Source organism: Pyrgilauda ruficollis, unplaced genomic scaffold (genome assembly GCF_017590135.1).
Source record: "Pyrgilauda ruficollis isolate IOZ18807 unplaced genomic scaffold, ASM1759013v1 scaffold3, whole genome shotgun sequence".
Classification (NCBI taxonomy): Eukaryota; Metazoa; Chordata; class Aves; order Passeriformes; family Passeridae; genus Pyrgilauda; species Pyrgilauda ruficollis.
In genome coordinates, this window is record NW_024524377.1 from 9,392,853 (window position 1) to 9,409,924 (window position 17,072).

Consider the following 17,072-nt stretch of genomic DNA (forward strand, 5'->3'; position numbering starts at 1 on the left):
GCTGAGGGTTATTTTATTTTCTGTTTTTGATTTGTTGGGGGGGTGGGGGTTTGGTTGTTTGTTTCTTTTGGTTTTGGGGTGTTTTTTGTCTGTAAAATGCTTGCAGTTGAACAGGTCTGGAGACTAGATTGCTTCAGCCACAGAAACAGACATGGAACAGGCACTGCTTGAGATGTCTTACCAGTGCCAGCCCATCCACGTGTCCCAAGCTGAATCTTGAACCAATGATTGCCAGGGTGTTCACCTCGCTGTGGCTGGGCTTCCCCAGGTGCTGTTTGCAGGAGTTTTTCATAGCAGTGAGTTTCCAGCACAACTACAGTAGCCAGAAAAATCTCTCCAGGCAGGTTTTGTTGAAGAGTTGTCCCATGGTGACTACTATCACCTCTTTCAGATCTGGAATGTCAGGTGAGTTGGTTGATAAGGAGTGGTTTTTGTAGGGAATTGGGTTTTCCATACAGCTTATTAGAAAAGGCACAAGTACACAGCAGAGCCACAGTGGGACTGCACAGCGCTTAGTGCATGTGGTGTTTGCTCCAGAGCAGTTCTGCAGACATTTTCATGGCAAGAAAACTACCCTTGTTGTGTGCAGGTGTCCCAGACCTTGGATACTTGTGGATAGATAGCCTGCCTGAGACTGCAAAGCCTTTTTGGGTTCCTGACCACAAGCCAGGCATCCATGTGGCCCAAGGGTGTGCCCTGATTTAGATGCATTGTGCTTCACTATGCTGTCATATAATTGAGTATCTGTTGGACACAACTAAAAAGGCATCTGTTTTCAGTCTGAGGGAGGAAAACAGATGTTTTATTCTCTAGTGAGAGCTCACAGTGATGCATCAGCTGTTGCTCCAGATCTCAATGATGACAGCCAAAAAGGCAAAGGGAAAGACACACAGGTCAAAAGGAGTTGAGGAGATCAACATTAAATAATTTCTATTTCCTTTGTGTTAAGTGACATGTGGGATTTGGTTCTGAAGCATGTGGAAAGCATTACCCTCCAAGCTAGAATTAACTTTTTAATGGGCAGGGACAGAATATTTTTTCATTGGTTTCTTAGACCAGATAGATCAAAGTCTTGGAAGAGATCTTATTGCCAAAAGTTAAACGATATTAAAAATTATGCTTGACTTGATCAAGACCTGTGCTAAGAGCTGGATGTAAGACATAGTTAGTTGCAAGAGGCATGCACGGGCTACAGAGTGGCTGAAGCTGCTGAGCCAAAAGCGGTATAAGAAGGTCTGCAGAGTGCTAGGCTTGGGCCAGTGATGTCACTTCAATCAAACCTCCCTGTCCCTTGCAGGATCACACAGCAGCTCAAGCAGAGTGCATGCTGACAGCTGCCCAGCTTGCAGATGGGCACTGGTACATATCTGCTGGTGTGAGATCTGGTTCCACCTGCACAGGCACGCTCAGGGGAGCGGGTCAGCACTGGAACTGTCCCTTCTGTGTTCTTGTGGCACTGTTTTTGCTGGGGGTCTGGTTTTAGCTGGAGTATAGCACTGATGGTAAGCCTCTGAAAGTTTTCCGTTTGTTTGGCATGAATTGAAAAGCAGCAATTAAGAATAGCTTGGAGAGGGAGTAAGAGGGAATGGCAAAAGAAGAAACTGGTGTAGTCAACAGCTTAGGCAGTAGCTCTGTCTCCACTGACCTTACAGAACAGTGGGAAGCACCATGCTGTATGGGCTGTGCTAGGTGTTGTGGCTGTAGATGCTGGGTTAGGTGTAGCTCAGCTGCACTCCTCACTGGTGTAGGTGAGACTGGGAAGTGTTTTAACCCGTGCCTTTAAGCGTCATCCTCTGGGCTTTCTCCCAAAAGGGTCAGAAAGAGTATGAGCAGGATTCTGGCTGAAGTGGTGCCTTCCTCTGTGGAATTCCTTCTTCCCACCTCTCACCCTTTTCTCCACCTAGCACCCATCTCTTCACTTTCCTGTGCTGTTGTATCTTTCTCTGGCTGACAAAGGCATCTTGAACCTCTCTTCTTTTCTCAATGGAGTTCTTCACTGTTGTACCATTTAGCTGTTGCTGATTGTGTCTGGAGACACTTTCCAAAGGCGTAGAACTGTGTGGTCCATGCTGAGCAGGCAGTCTGTCTGTGCAGGGTGGGAGGTGCTGTGAAAGCTCTAGGTCTTAGGATATTTCCAGAGTGTTACAAAGACTGCAGCTACTGAAAATGCTATTGCATTTTTAATTGCAATGTGTTCCTTTCTTCCCAAACAAGGCAAGAACAAAGCTTCATTAGCTACGATCTAGTAAGAGCTGTCATCATCCAGTAAGTTTCCTACTCAATTTGGCTGCTGCCTACTCCTCACTACTGTGGCTGCTCTGCCTCCCTGACTGATTCCCAGCTTTTTTCACACTGCCAACAGCTGGTGGGACTTTGCTGTGTCTGCACCTCTTTGGTGCCCTCCTCATGGTGCTAGCCATGCATCCTCTCGTCATTGCATTGCAGTTTTGCTGTTCCTCATAAAAGCTGGTGTTGAGTGGTGTAATCTGGAAGTGCAGATGTTCAGAAGCTTGGGAACTAGTGATCAAGGGAAGTATCTGGATATCTGAACATCCTCACAGTTGTTACTAGACTTTGTGAGTCCTAAGGGAGCAGATTGTCAGTGATTATCTGCTAGGTTGTGTGCTTGCCTTGTTTTTTTTCCAGATGCTGTCTAAACCCTCAGAAACACTTCTGTTCCACTTTTAAAATGTGTTGACCCTTTCTATTCTTGTAGTGTTAGAGATGGAGTTGGGGTCAGTGCTCTGTGCTAGGAGCTTTTGAGGTGCTCCAGCTAATACGGTTCTGCCTGCAGGCACATTCCCAGTGTGATTTCTCACTTGCTCTGTGCACTGTAGCAGCCTTTTGCTGCTAATGGAGGGGAAGGCAATGTTATTAGGTAAAGCAGCCTGGTCTGTTAATAAGGCACATTGCTGTGCTGGCAATTGATTAGTTGCCATAATACAGGCTTTCTGTTTTTTTACAAAAAAACAAAACAGGGCAGTGCAATGGTCTTTTTATTTTCCTTGCCATATTCTGTGTGCTTTTCTGTAACAGCCCTCATTGTATGAGGCTTCATTATGCCTTGAGCTCCGAGATGCAACTAGTTACCAAAGCTACAGGGAAGTAGTGGTCCTGATCCCAGGGCAAGGTCTCATCAGTGCTCACAGAGTTACATTAACGTTTCCCTTCTGGCTGAGGACCTGGCTGCAAGTGTAAATGCTCAGCTGGGGGCAGTGGAAATGTACGGAACAGTGGCAGTGTTCGTGACTAAGATATTTAACTGTTTTGTGGTGAGGAAACAAATGCAATAGCAGTTGGTAGTGCAGGTGTTTTGTTCTGATGTCGTTTCATGTGAAGATACTAGGATTGAGTATCCATAGCTGAAGGTGCTGCATAAGCAGGACCACATTTCTGAAACAATGGTGCTGCTGCTGTTTTTCCAGCAGTGTTTGGGGTAATTGAGATGTGAAAGTGTGAAGTAAGTTGTAACTCTGCTTTCAACTGCAAAGTCTCCTGTTATATTACCATGAGTGCTGCTTCCCCGGAGACTTAGCAGACTGTATTTTGTGTCAGTGGTGATTTACCTGATGTGCTGTCTGGAGCTTTGACCTTGCTCAGGGTAGAAAAGCCTCCTGTACTCCACAGCAGTGACTCTGCAACTTGTGCTTCCCTCCATGTCTTTTGGAGAAAGCCCAGTGGCTGCTCCTTTTCTCATCATACACAACCACTCAAGGACCAGTTGAGAATCTTTGCAAAACAGGGTGAATTTATTCTTTGGAACTCCTCCCTTCAGTTCCCCTGAGCAGAGGCAGGGTAGGGAGCATTGGGACTGAGGGCTGACTTGGTGCAGCTCTTTAACCTGGGACATACATGTCAGCTCTTCTGGAAGCAGATGTCTGCATTTCAGAGTGATCATGTTCTTTTAAGCATCACCCTATTTGTCTTTGTGGAATTTTTGTAATGATAAGTTTTTTGTTCTGTGGTGCATTTTCTTTAAATTGCTTTGAATTTCTCAGGCATTCTACCAAATCTCTAGCTTTTAGATCGAGACAACTGAGGGGCTTTTGTTGGCTTTTTTTACTGAATCCAGAAGATAATTACTGGAATTTCTTGCTTTTGCACATGAAAGGTGCCCTTGTGTCCTAACAGTAGTGGTAAAAATACATCTCTGTAGCAATTATTTCTGACAACCTTTTCTTAATGTCTCCCAACATTTAAATGACCTTAGCTCTCTTGGAATATTTCACTGTGGAAGGAGGCATTTTTTACTGAGTTGCTCATCTGTTACCAGGCTTGTAAATGAAGAACTTTCAATAACCAGTTTTTGCTTATTTTACAAGTGCTGGTGGTTTGGGTGTTTCGGTTCACCTAATTCCTTTAGGGAATTTGAGAATTTTCAAGGTGGTGTCTGCAACAGAATGGATGGTATCTCATCAGTCTAGAGAAAAAACCCAAGAACATATATTTAAAGTTTTCCCCCATTCAGCTCTTTGACCATAGCTTGCAGTCATGCCAGTGTAACCAGTTGTGCTACTCTCGCTGCTTTTTTCTTTGCTGGTGTTGGTTTTGCAAATTGTGTTGTACAAAAAAACCTTAGCATCTGTGTCTGTGTGAGGATTGTTGGGCTGGGGAGATGGACTCGTGCTTCAGTGCAGATGTGGTGCTGCCTTGGAAAATGAATGTTAACTCTTGGAATGGCAGAAGGAGATGGACTATTCCAGGGTGGATGTGGTTATAGTTGTGTGCAACTATAAGGTGGGATGCAGCATTTCAGAAGCTGATTCCAGGTTTCTCTGACAGGACTTTGGTTGCTGCTGTGCTGACCCCAAATACCAGACTTCAAAACTAAATTTGCCAATATTATCTAACTTCAGCTTGGTCTTGAGTGCCCAGTTCAGTTGTGGTGGATGTTTCATGTCACAAGGAATTAGAACTGCTCCCTCTCTGACTGATCAGCACTGATCAGACCAGCAGTGATGTGAGCCATCTATGCTTGCCTTGGACTTCTCAGTGTGTAATCTGAAGTGTTACACTTTTTTGAAAAGTATATTAAATTTACTCAGAGTATGGAAGGCCTTCTCCATGTTTTTGCTTATGAATCCAAAAGATTAAGCAACTGTTAAAAAAACTCGTGGTTGACTACTCTTACAATTCTTTTTTTTTTTCTTCATATTGACATTTAGAAGTCTTGTCTTCCATTTCCCATCCCTTCTCCAAAGAAAACCTCTCAGACAGACTTCAAAGTGAAATAGCTAAGTGGTGTCACCAGTGGTGGCAAGCAGCATGAAACAAGCTGGTGTCACAGCTGCTGTAGAAGCTCGCTCCAGCATTCCCACTTAGGTCCCAAGCTGCCAGGCGTGAAGGTTCAGCAGGAGGCCATCAGAGTGCAGTGACTTTGTACTGCTCAGCCCACTGCTGCTTCCCTGCAAAGAGAGGGGATGAAGGTTCCTGCAGCCATCACCACATCCCTGCTGTGGCATGGTGTGGTGAGTGGAGGGAAGGCTTGTCTCCCCCCAGTTTGTCCAGGCCATCAAGGTATCCTAGAGCTGATTCACTCTGGTTTGTATCTGCTCAATCAGATGTTGCTGCATTGTACAGTTTCTTTACCCTTTCATGGGAGTGTGTTAAGGTGTGTCTTGTTTTAAACTGGGTGGATTTGTCTGCCATGCTTGGTCACCATGTACTGCTGGAGCAGATGATGATGCACTGTCTGCTCTCTGATATGGAGAACTGCCTGCAAGTCTTTCAACACCACCCAGATATTAGATGCTTTGAGTTGTTTTTGTTGACCTCTGAAAAAAAGTACTGTCTGTATTGGGAAAGGCTGTGTTGCATCCTGCAAACTAACAAGAGACTTCTTTACTGGGAGAGATGACCTGGCAGTTGGAGAGAGGCAGGAGAAGGGTTTGCTGACAGCCCTTGGCGCCTACAGAAAGTACTCTGAGACAAGACAAAGCAGCAGCAGATGCCAAATGAGCTGAATACTGGGTGGCACAACTTGCTTTATTGACTGTCTTGGGGAACCTCAGGAGTCAAATGAGCAGAAGCAGACCCTCAGGCCGAGGGCTGTCACTCTCTGATTCTGAGATCACTCTTTTGGGGGCCGTGTAAATAGGAGGCTAAAAGATCTGTGCTGATGTAAAGGCCTGGAATAGCTCTGTAGTTATCAGCATTGCAGCATTATCTGGAATTTCGGATGGAGGGCTGCCCTTCCTGTGCCTTGGTGTGGAGCTGTGCCCACCAGCTGGCTTCCCTGGGGAGAGGCTTCATCGGGATCATGGCAGTAGGATGGCTGCTGGCAGGGCCCATCGCTGCTCCCGAGGTTCCTCCCGGACCTTGGTGTGTGTTAATTCAGGCAGAGTTCAGTATCTGTTCCAGCAGTGAACGGGTGAGCTCTTCAGTGCAGTCAGTCCAGAGCAGCCAGGGCTGGAATTCAATTAATTCTTTGTTCGTTTGCCAGCCATGCCCTCGGTTGTCTGTTATCTGTCTGTAGCGGATCTGTTGACTCTGTCAATCCATACACGATTTCTACTTTCTGCCTCTGACCTTCTGAGGCAGGTGTCACATTGGGGTTGATAAATGAATCCAGCATAGTCGGGAGTAACATTTGGTCACCCCAGTTGCTGTTTCCTCAATAGCTGTCCAAGCACCACTGTAATCATTGTGCTAATTTATAAGGACCACAGCAAAAAGTCGTGCAAGCTTAGCTCATCCTCCTGGCCTTATCCTGGGGGTGAACTGCAGGGTATGTTTGCACTGTGCATGTGTTTCCTTTCATGTTTGAATGATGAGTTCCCCTCACTCTTCCTGGCTTTCGGGCAGTTTGAAGAAGAGATGGATTCCTTCCTCTCCCGGGATCGAATTTATCCCTGGGGCACATCTCTGTAATTGCAGGCAGCACACTTATCTCTGTGCAGGATGCTGCCGTGATGGGTCTCTGATCAGACAGCTGTGAATGGTGACTGGCACTCAGAGTCCCATTGACTTTCCCTAAAAGCATCTCTCCACTGATGAGGATCTGGAGCCCACCCTCTTGCTGCGAGACCCCAGGCAGGAGCTCCCAGTGAGCTGGCAGACACAGGCGGCGATAGGCCTTAGGGCAGCTGGCTGAGCATTTGTCAATGGTGGATTAAATCCAGTGTGCGAGATGATTGTGAAAGCGAAACACAGCTTAATAAAAACACGAGGAAAAAAAATCTCCCTTGGTGTATGAATAAATTATGTTAAATTAAAAATTGACAGTGTTGAAGGGTCTGTTACTGTGGGGGGAGAAGACTGCAGGCTCTTTTTGGAGAAGGTGAAGTTGTATGCTGGGAGAAGTTAGGATCTAGGGGTTTGTATTTAGGAAGGTTTTTTTCACAGGAGACTTAGCATGGAGTAGTAGGCTGTTTCCCCTGCCACACGATGCGTGGTTCCCTGGGTGATCCGGAGCCGAATTTGGAGCGAATCCATGTGACAGGCTGAGGGCTGTGGACTCTGCAGTAGCGCACGGGCTCAGCGCGGAGCAGCACCGCGGGAGCCCCGCACGGGCTGCGGTGGGAGCAGCGCTGCTGGTGGAGGGGGAAGGGAGAATGGGGGCGGTGCCGGGAGACTGGAGCGGTGCTAAGAGGTCGCAGCACCGCACGGGCTCCGCACAGCGCCTTGGGGAGTTCGGTCCAGCTCAAGCTGAGCGTTGTTCAGAACGCGCCGCGCACACGCCGCGGTGCGAGGTTCCAAAAATTGCGCCGCGCACGGAGCGGGCGCTGCTGTGTTGTTTAAGGCGTTAGCAGGGCTGCTCTCGCCATACGCTCATTGAGCAGCCGCGCAACCCCCAGATAAGGACGGTTGGCGGCCGCTGGGGCGCGCCGCCCGTAGGGGAGCGCGAACCGCGCTTGGGTCCCGGCGAGGGGCGGCGCGCCCCCGGCCCGCCCGCTGCCCGGCGCCCGCCTCGGGGGCGCGCACCGCGCGGGGCCCGGCGCGCCCGGGCGGCTCCGACCCAGGTTCGAACCCTTTGGCGGCGGCGCTACCCAGAGTGCTCCGCGGCTGCTGGGCGCTGATTTGCATAGAGGGCGGGGCCACCGCTCGGCGGCAGCGGCGACGGAACGCGCCCTCTGCCGAGCGGCCGCGGCAGTGCAGGGCACGGCTCCGACGAGCGCGCCGGTAAGGCGCGGCTGCGGGAGGGATAACTGTGCTCCCGGTACACGGAGAGGCCTTTGTGCAGACACCTCTGTGTGTGTGTGTGTGTGTGCAACAGCTGCATACGTGTACACACGGGAGTATAAATATATGTGTGTGTGACAGTGTCATAGAATATCCTGGGCTGGAAGTGGCTCACAAGGATCATCAGCTGCAGTTCCTGGCTCTTGCACAGGACAACTCCAACAATCCCTGTGTGCCTGAGAGCCTTGTCCAAACACTTCTTGAGCTCCGGCAGGCTTGAGGCCATGACCACTGTCCTGGCTGGTTTTGTATATTTGTACACTTGTGTGTACGTAAAGGGAACTGGGCTGTGTTGGGACAGTCCCGGTGGCACCACCTCAGAAGCCTGGCTGTCCCTAACACTTCCAGGGGTGATTAACCTCGGTGCTTATCCAGAAACTTGGGGAGAAGTCTCTTGTACCAGCAGGATCATCATCTATAGAGTTTTGTAAAGTGTTTCACATACAGGCTACGCAGTATTTCACACAGGCTATTCAGTGTGTGATGTACCTTTTTTTAGTAAGTACGCTTAGTTAATCAGAGCAGGTTTTCTGATATGCAGCCTGTCATGAAGCTTCTCTCAAACTAGGTGTCTTTTTTTGAATTCCAGTTACATCATAGAAGCATTTGGTTTAATTTCTGCCAGTAAATAATTAAGCAACTCTTAGTGCATACAATTTTCTAATTGTAATAATTGCAGTGAATTAGAAATGCTAGTTACAGCAAACACTGGAATGGTTTGTGTACCTTGCATATCTATACATATGAATTTAGCACTGAGCAGTAATCACAGTTGCAGTGCACTCTTAATTCATTGCCTGTTCTGTGCTTGCAGGTGGTTCTCCTGGGGATTGACATCATCTCTGCGCTGGTGTCCCGCTTGCAAGATCGCTTCAAGGCCCAGATTGGCACAGGTGAGGGGTCTCTGTGTGGGTGTCACCGTCACTCTGCCAGCACCTGCACTGGCTGCTGGACTCAGAGTTGTCCTTCTTCCCAGGAGAGCACTTGGGAGGTTCTTGTGGTTTTCATGCTCTGCTGAAGGGCAGGAGGGCTGGTGCCTCCACTGGGTTTTAGGGGGAGACCAGAGGGGCTCTGCTGTTGTTACAGTTTTTTCCTGAGGAATTTGAATGTTCCTGTTTTGTTTCCTTAGTGCTGCCAAGTTTACTTGATAGGCTGGGAGATTCTAAGGACTCAGTGAGGGAGCAGGATCAGACCTTGCTGCTGAAAATCATGGAACAAGCTGCTAACCCTCAGGTATGTTCCACAGCATGAGTGACTGGCTGTGTGAGAAAAGGAAACCTTTTTTCTTTCAGAAGGTTTTCTCTGCCATTTTTCTGTCTGAAATGGCTTCATCTCCCTACACATTGTCATAAGATGCTTACTTCACTTGGGAAGGCTATTGCCTGACAGGATACACATGGGAGCATGTCAGTGGATTTCCCTAGGAGGGGAGGGGCATATGTCAAAAGTTACTGTTCCAGGTTTTTGGAAGGTACTTGCTTTGTATGTATGAGTATTGTTTTAGGTAGTGGAAAGTTACTGAGAAGTCAGCACAAAACAAAGAATTAGTCAGGTCTAAAAGTATCTTGCTCCTTTTTGTCCTGTTCTGCTTGGATGGGTGTAAAGCTTGTATTTGAGCTCCAGAGGTGGTGTGGTGTATGTCTGCTGGAAGACAGAATCTGTTTCTTACCCCATCTCATTTTTTTCTCTTTCTTGTCTTCCACAGTATGTGTGGGACAGGATGCTAGGAGGATTCAAACACAAGAATTTTCGGACGAGAGAAGGGATTTGCCTCTGCCTTATTGCAACACTCAATGCGTAAGTCAGGACCTTCTGCAAACCTCATGTGTTGTGCACGTGAACCTGCTCTGATTCATAATGGTGCTTTTTGTTCTTTATTCCAGATCTGGAGCTCAGAGTTTAACACTGAGTAAGATAGTGCCACATATATGTAACTTACTTGGAGATCCAAACAGCCAGGTGAGCTTTTGCTGTGAGTCACATCTAAAGGTTGTGCTGGTTGCCTTTTTGGTAAATGAGCTAATTGTGCTGCTGCTGGTGAACTCTGAACAGTGCTGTGCACACAGAACCATTGGCTGGTTTTGGAGAGGTGTAATTTGAAGTATGTCCAAAACAGCATATCAGTTACTCCAAGGGTTCAGCAGAACAACATGAATCTGCAGGTGAGATGAACAGAAGAGGGAAACCTTTGTGGGGAGGGAACTCCTGTGCCTTGGAGCCTGAATACAGGAGAGGCTGCAGGGATCCCTCTGGGCTCAGTGCAGCACCCCTCACCTTCAGAGAGAAACCAGTCTGGGCAGGGAGGGCAAATGGGGCCAGTCAGACAGCCTGGCTATGTGCACTGCCAGAAGTTGTACAGGCAGTTTCTGAATGGGGGGTAAAGACAATGTGTACCAGGACCTTTAATCAGCAATGCAACCCAAATGAAAATGCAGAGAAACACCACTAGAGAGGGTGTTCAGGTGGAAGGAGGTGTCGGGTATCCATCTGGAGAATGGGTTTGTGTTTGCTCTGGGGAGTTGGCCATATTTCCATGGCTGTCAGGGTCTCCCCTTGCTAAGAGGAGGACTGAGAGTGAAGCAGCCTTCCCTTGCTGCTTGTGCTACTAAAGGATGGTAAACTCATTACTACAAGAAATTTAATGTTTAGGGTCCTCTGTAGTTCTGACCTGGGACTAAGCAAGCTGTTACCCTCCAAGGAAATCCTGGTTTTAGGGTTTGGACTTGCTAAGCGCACAGGTGCCTTGGTCCTGCCATAGTTGAGCTGTTGAATTAACTGGAAAGTTGGTGAGGGCACTGAGACATTTTTCTTCTGCGCTGCCTCTTCCTTGTGCCTGGCACAGCTCTTTGTCCTGTATCCAACTGCAGGGGGAAACAAGGCTGATCTCTTTCTCCTGGGTCTGGTGTCTCATCCCCAGAAAGCCTGTGCCTGAATTGGTCGGACAGAAATCGCTGTGACAGTGGCCCTGGGTGGGGGCAGGGGCTGATCCTGCGCTCCCCTGGAGCTGCTGCTGTGCTGCTGGTGCTTCCTGAGCGCTGGGAGACTTGCTGGGCTCGGTCACTGCTGCCCTCTCTTGGAGAGAGGATCGAGAAACAATTCCAGATCAAGTCCAGTTTTTTTCCTTTTGTTGCGGATGTGGAAGCTGTTCCATCAGAGCCCTTTTCAAAAACAGCGCTTTCATTGTTTTCAGCTGATGCGATTGAGTAACCCAGTGTGCATCTGGTGTGACAACAGCACTTAAACTCTGATCATTTTCTCAAAAATAAAATTACTAAAGCTTTGGTATTGCTGTGCTTGACTAAACCAAGTATGATGGTGGGGGCTTCTTGCTGTGCTCCTTGGGATTTACAGTCCTGCAGCTGTGCCTCTGCCTAACTGTACACACAGAGGCAATCCTTGCAGTGCTCAGGCTGGGCTGGGGTCTGTGTACCCAGAAACTGGGGGCACCAAAGAGTCCCCACACACTGCTGTGCCCAGCAGCCTTGGTGGCAAATGGGGCTCATGGGCCGGAGAAGAGAGGCAGGAGTGCTGAGTAAGGGCTGGCATGCCTGGAGGAGGGATTTGGAGGCTGGCAGGGACCTGCTGAGCAGAAAGGCTGTGCAGCAGGAGAATGGGGTGAGGTGGGTCAGAGTCAAGTGTTAGGGTTCTCTTTGGCTAGGAGGCAGGGTATGTGTGCCTGCCCTTTGACTCCCACCTATAGGCAATTCTAGCTCGTGTCTCAGGGTTTTCCATGTCTATTCCTGGGGTGTGTGTGGGGCTAGCTGCTGGGCCATCTTCTGAGAAGCACAAGTGCACAGTCGGTGTTTCTGTAGGCAGAGCAGATAGTTTGTTTACCTTCTCTGCCTGCTGTGTCTAGTGGAAGAAGGGTTTAAGTACAGAAAGGTGACACTTTAATCAGATTTATGTCTCTTCTCTTGACTGGAAGGAAGGATGTGCTCAGCAATTTCTTGCAAATCAGTTTTGCAAGAAATATGCAAAATTCATGATGACTCAGGTGATTGATTACTCCTCCCTTCCTCCCTGTTTTGCTGTCAACATAGAAATGTAAGTTTTTAAGACACATTACAAACCACTTTATTTTATAATATCCCAGTAATAGAAGGTCTGTTTGTGCAGTAAATGTACTTGTTGTATACAGTGGGAGGAGTTTGGCAAAGGCAGCCAAGCTCCTTTTGTATGAAACCTTTCATCTTACACCTTCACTGCCTTTTCAATTCAATTACCTGCTGGTACTGTTAACATGTGAAAGGCAGGGTTGGAAGCTCCTTCATGAACTGTGTAGTAATGTGTATAGCTGCTGAGAAATAGACAAATTTAGTTCTCTCAGGTAGGACTTATTAGGGGTTTATTAATTTAAATTGTAAAGATGATTGATTTCTCTCATGTATCTCGTCCAGGTTCGAGATGCAGCAATAAACAGCCTTGTGGAAATTTACAGACATGTTGGTGAACGTGTAAGAGCTGATCTCAGTAAAAAAGGATTGCCCCAGTCTCGGTAAGTTGAGAATGTCCTTAGGTCTTCACTATTTTTGGGCTGATTTTTATTCCCTTCCTTCCTTCAGAAGACTTCAGGAACCTCATGATTGAGCCTTTTCCCAGGATTCTTGGTTCATTTTTTTTTATTTTTTAAGCTGATAAACACTCAGATTTACTCAATGCAGATCCTGTACATTTGCCCAGGTATGCCACAGCATCTTTGGAAAACCACAAAAATTATTACAGATGTTTAGTTAACTGATTTACGATTAAGGGAATTAATATTTTTCTTGTATGCTCTGCATATGTGGAAAGGAGACACTTCAGAGTAGCTTGTGTTTATGCAAGTTAGACTGTCATAAACAGCAAAAACCCACAAACAGAATAATCAGTTTTAAGATTTTATTTTTTTAAAAAAGTAACTTCCCTCCTCTGCCCCCTTTCCCTCCAAAAAACCCCACCCACACCTCAAAAAGCAACCAAACTTACATTAAAACCAAAGCCACGTCCCTCTGCTTCTGCTGTTTCAGGTGTATTAGAAAGCTGCTCTGCATCTTGCCTCCAGTGCTCAGGGCAGAGCATGGTTAGCCCTGAGCATGTTGTCGATGGCAGCTTGTCAGTGCTCAGAGGGAAGAGGTGGTTTTGGAGTTGGGGAGCACGCAGGTGGAGGCAGCACTGTTGCCTCTTGCCCTCCAGTGGAAAGATCTGCTCCCACAATGTGCCTTAAAGTAATACACTCACTGGGAAGGAATTATGAGATGTGATAAGAACCTTCTGCTCTGCTAGACCTGTGACATAAATGGGAAGGTGTCAGGGCCAAAGACAAATGTTGTGTCAAGTTGGTTTTTAGGGGTGTGTTTTGTGGTATTTCTGCAAATAGTTAAGATAGAAAAAGTGTTGATAAACTGGAAGTTCATCTCCAATTTGCCATATCACATCTTCAGCAATGTAGTATTTTCAAATATATCTCAGGTTTTCCTTTCAACTTTTGTGTGTTGATGTTGGTTTGTTTTTTTAATTTTAAAATTACTCCCTTGCACTGACATTTTCTGCTGACATTTTTGACAGTGGTCCAAATGACCTGAGTGAAGCCATATCTCTTCTATGAGATCATAAGACGTTAGAATTTGGCTGCTCAGGGAAGTGGTGGAATCACCATCCCTGGAAGTGTTCAGAAGCCATGTGGATGTTGCATTTGAGGACATGGTTTAGTAATAAACATCGTGGTGCTGGGTTAAAAGTTGAACTCTATGGTCTTAGAGGTCTTTTCCAACCTTAGTGATTTTATTATTCTAATATTCCTAAAATTTAAATTCAGTTGTTCATTGTATATTTTTTAACTTTCAAATAGGTTGAATGTAATTTTTACAAAATTCGATGAGGTCCAAAAATCTGGAAACATGGTCCAGACTTCAGTTGGTGAGTAGAAGTACTTGTGCTTTCTGTTTGGTGCTTTTAGCAATTTTCAGTTGTTGAGGCGTTCAAATGGATATACAACAGGCATTTTGTTAGGGGAAGCAAGTAGAGTGATGGTTCAGAAATATACACAGTGCCTTTGCAACAAATAAAATGGGTGTTTAGTTTGTCTGCTGTCTTTTTGTAGTATTAGAAGAAGGAAGCCTAAGTTTTGAGAAGAGAAGGTGGTGCTATAACTGTCTTCTTTTCCTCTTGAGTTACATTAGGGAAATACATATCCTGTTCTCAAGTCCATGTGCATGTAAATTGTTCATAAAGAAAACTAAATAGTAATTTCAGAGAAGATTTGCCTTTTCAGTTTAATGCCCTAAAAGGCACAGAGAGTGTACACAATAATTCAGCAGTGTTCTGTTTAAAGCTCATGTTGTTTGTATTTTGCAGTTCCTGAGTATCCTGGGATTCCTCCCAAATCTGTCCCAAACCAGGACACTAAATTTGCATATTTTGTATGTTTAGGACTGATAGCCAAAGACCCTTATCAGAGCCTCAATTCTGTCTGTCTTGTCTGAGACTAGTATTTTACTTACTGTAATAACAGGTGTTTATTACTGTGTTTAAAGATAAGTTTATGAGCTAGGAAATACTTATGAGCTAGGAAATAATTTTAACAGGTATTATAAATTTAATAGGTATTATAAATTTAATAGGTATTGCTTAACAGTAGATTGTGGGGAGAATTCTTGGTGAGGAATGCATCTTTCTGCCAACAGTTGAGTAGAGCAGATGAAGAACCTGAGTTCAGCACTGTGTGTTCCTATCAAGCTCACACCCTCTGCAAGGCCAGGAGCAGGGGAGGTGGTGTCCCAGTCATTCCCACCATGCTCTTCAAAGTCAAGAGAGCAGAGAGGTGTTTTCTCTTTTAAATAGGAAAAAATACCTTTTTCACTTCTGGGCACCATTCTTCTTGCCATAATCATTTTACAGCACAGTAAACTTCATCCCTGCAGAATCAATAAAATTAACTGATTTGAAAATCCTGAAGTTATAGTTTGGATTATTCAGAAATGTGATGTATTATCTTGTATGTTTGGGAATGATGAAGACAGGTTCCTCTGTGATGGAATGGGTTAAAATTGCGCTTTTGCACACGATGGGACTATTTTGTATGTCCAGGTGGATGATGCTTACAGGGGTAAAAAAGTGCAGTTGGGAAACAAATGTCCTTGTTCTTTTTTAACAGGTGGGAGGGGAAGTAAATATTTAATCCCTTAGCAAACTTGTTTAGGTTCCCAGCCTCCAGGTGATTTCTCTGAAACCCCTACTTAAACTGAAACAGATTTACTGCTGATTCAACTTCCTTGCTTTCTGCTTGGCTAGGCTAAGGTGGAATTTTTGTCTTGCTAGCAGTGGAATAGAATGAACCTTAAAAAAAAAAAAGGCAATTTGATGCATCATTGTACTATGTAGATTGCTGTTGTTTGGTGTTTCTAGGAGGCAGACTTGTGATTGATATATTGCTACATCTGAAGCATTGGTGTGTATCAGATCTACTTTTAGGCTTCATTGAAAGTTATTTTTCTTTTATACCCCTTTGTCACTGTTTCAGTGAAAGATTTACACTTTTTGTGTATTGAGGTCCTGAGACATTATGATCCCCATCTTCTGACTCCATGGACAGACTTTCACACAAAAGTACTCCTGTATTCTGCACTCTATTTAACCTGATCTTCTGATGTCTCCCTGCTCTTGCTTGTGCTGTGACAGGATGCAATCTCTGGAGTCTGTGTGTGGTAGGATTTCTCCGCAGTAGAATATCCCACATGAACATGAGACAAAAAAGTAGCCTGGGGGAAAAGGGAGGGTGGAGGAGTGTTAAGGGTCAAAGAGAGCAAAGCTAGGATCTCCTATTGTTCTGCAAGAATCTTTTCATCTTCCCTAGAAATGAAAAAGTTGTTCTCTAAGTTCTATAGTTGCAGAATTAAAGTAGTTCTCATTTGTGAAGTTAGTAATGATAACATTACTTATTAACATTGTTTGTGTGTGTTTGAGGGGAGGGTTCAGTTTCCCTTAGTGCCATAGGCTTGTTTGTTGCTTCTTCTTGCCCTCCAAGCACAGCACAAATACAGCGTTACATGCTCATCCTATCTTGTGTGTCAACAGCTCTGTGCAACTTTGAATTTATCTGTGAGATTGTGTAAGCCAGCAAAAGGAGGCTTATCTTCACCCATAGTCACAAGTTTATTGTGGCCTGTGGGAGAAAGACAAGCTAAATTTGTCAGGTTTCTCGTGTCCCTGACTCTTCTGAGCAAAGGTGACACTTTCAGCAGTTGTCAGAGTCACCAGGGAAGATGGTGATAGATATTGCACATACAAAAGATTTGCCTTTCTCAGTAAATAGTGGAAATAGCTCAGTCTTGTTAACCCCATTGAATCTGGTAGAGTGGTTTGATGGGTGACTATGTGATCTGCTTCTCTTGTGGGTAACCAAGAGCTGTTGGCAGAAAGGTCACTCAGAGTTGTGCTAATCACAGTGAGACTTGAAAGTGGTTGTCAAACCTCTCTTACCGCAGAGCACAGTGGTACAGGGGAGCTGGGACAGCAGCTGTGGCTTCTAGAATGGTGGAACACAGTAAAAACTGGTCTCTTGGCTCTGAGACTACTTCCTCTACCAGTTCAGCTTCCTCTACCAGTTCACTGAGGATTCAAGTGAAAGAAAGGCATTGCAGCAGCGCTCTTTGTATATCAGCAGTACTTTGGAGATTAGTGAGTTGCTCTAACTTGTTTCATATCTAGTGGTTCCCAAGACACAAACAGAAATCTTACACAGACGACTAGAAAAGTTTCGTAGAATAATAGGACATTTTCTTAGCCCAAAGAAGAAATCTAATGAATCAACTCTAATCAGACTGAATTTCAAGTCTCTGAAAATAATTCATTCTTTGTTTTGGCTTATCTTTCTATACTGTAGTCCATTAGTGCTTGTTTGAGTTTATCTTGAA

The 17,072-nt window shown here is 45.6% G+C and overlaps 1 protein-coding gene and 1 non-coding gene across 16 annotated transcripts in view; one reads left to right on the forward strand and one right to left on the reverse strand.

Annotated features, from left to right (window-relative positions):
- The window catches only part of CLASP1 (cytoplasmic linker associated protein 1), a 171,885-nt gene that overhangs the window by 36,606 nt on the left and 118,207 nt on the right, over positions 1–17,072 (forward strand). For all 15 annotated transcript variants that reach the window (XM_041472830.1, XM_041472831.1, XM_041472836.1 and 12 more), the window contains exons 3-8: positions 8,996–9,074; positions 9,311–9,414; positions 9,887–9,978; positions 10,065–10,140; positions 12,579–12,676; positions 14,009–14,076. In XM_041472830.1, the coding sequence (XP_041328764.1) occupies positions 8,996–9,074; positions 9,311–9,414; positions 9,887–9,978; positions 10,065–10,140; positions 12,579–12,676; positions 14,009–14,076 (517 nt within the window). The remainder of the gene's footprint in view (positions 1–8,995; positions 9,075–9,310; positions 9,415–9,886; positions 9,979–10,064; positions 10,141–12,578; positions 12,677–14,008; positions 14,077–17,072) is intronic.
- Positions 7,691–7,807, reverse strand: LOC121356817. The gene has a single exon (XR_005955638.1). It is a non-coding gene; the product is annotated as a U4atac minor spliceosomal RNA (small nuclear RNA).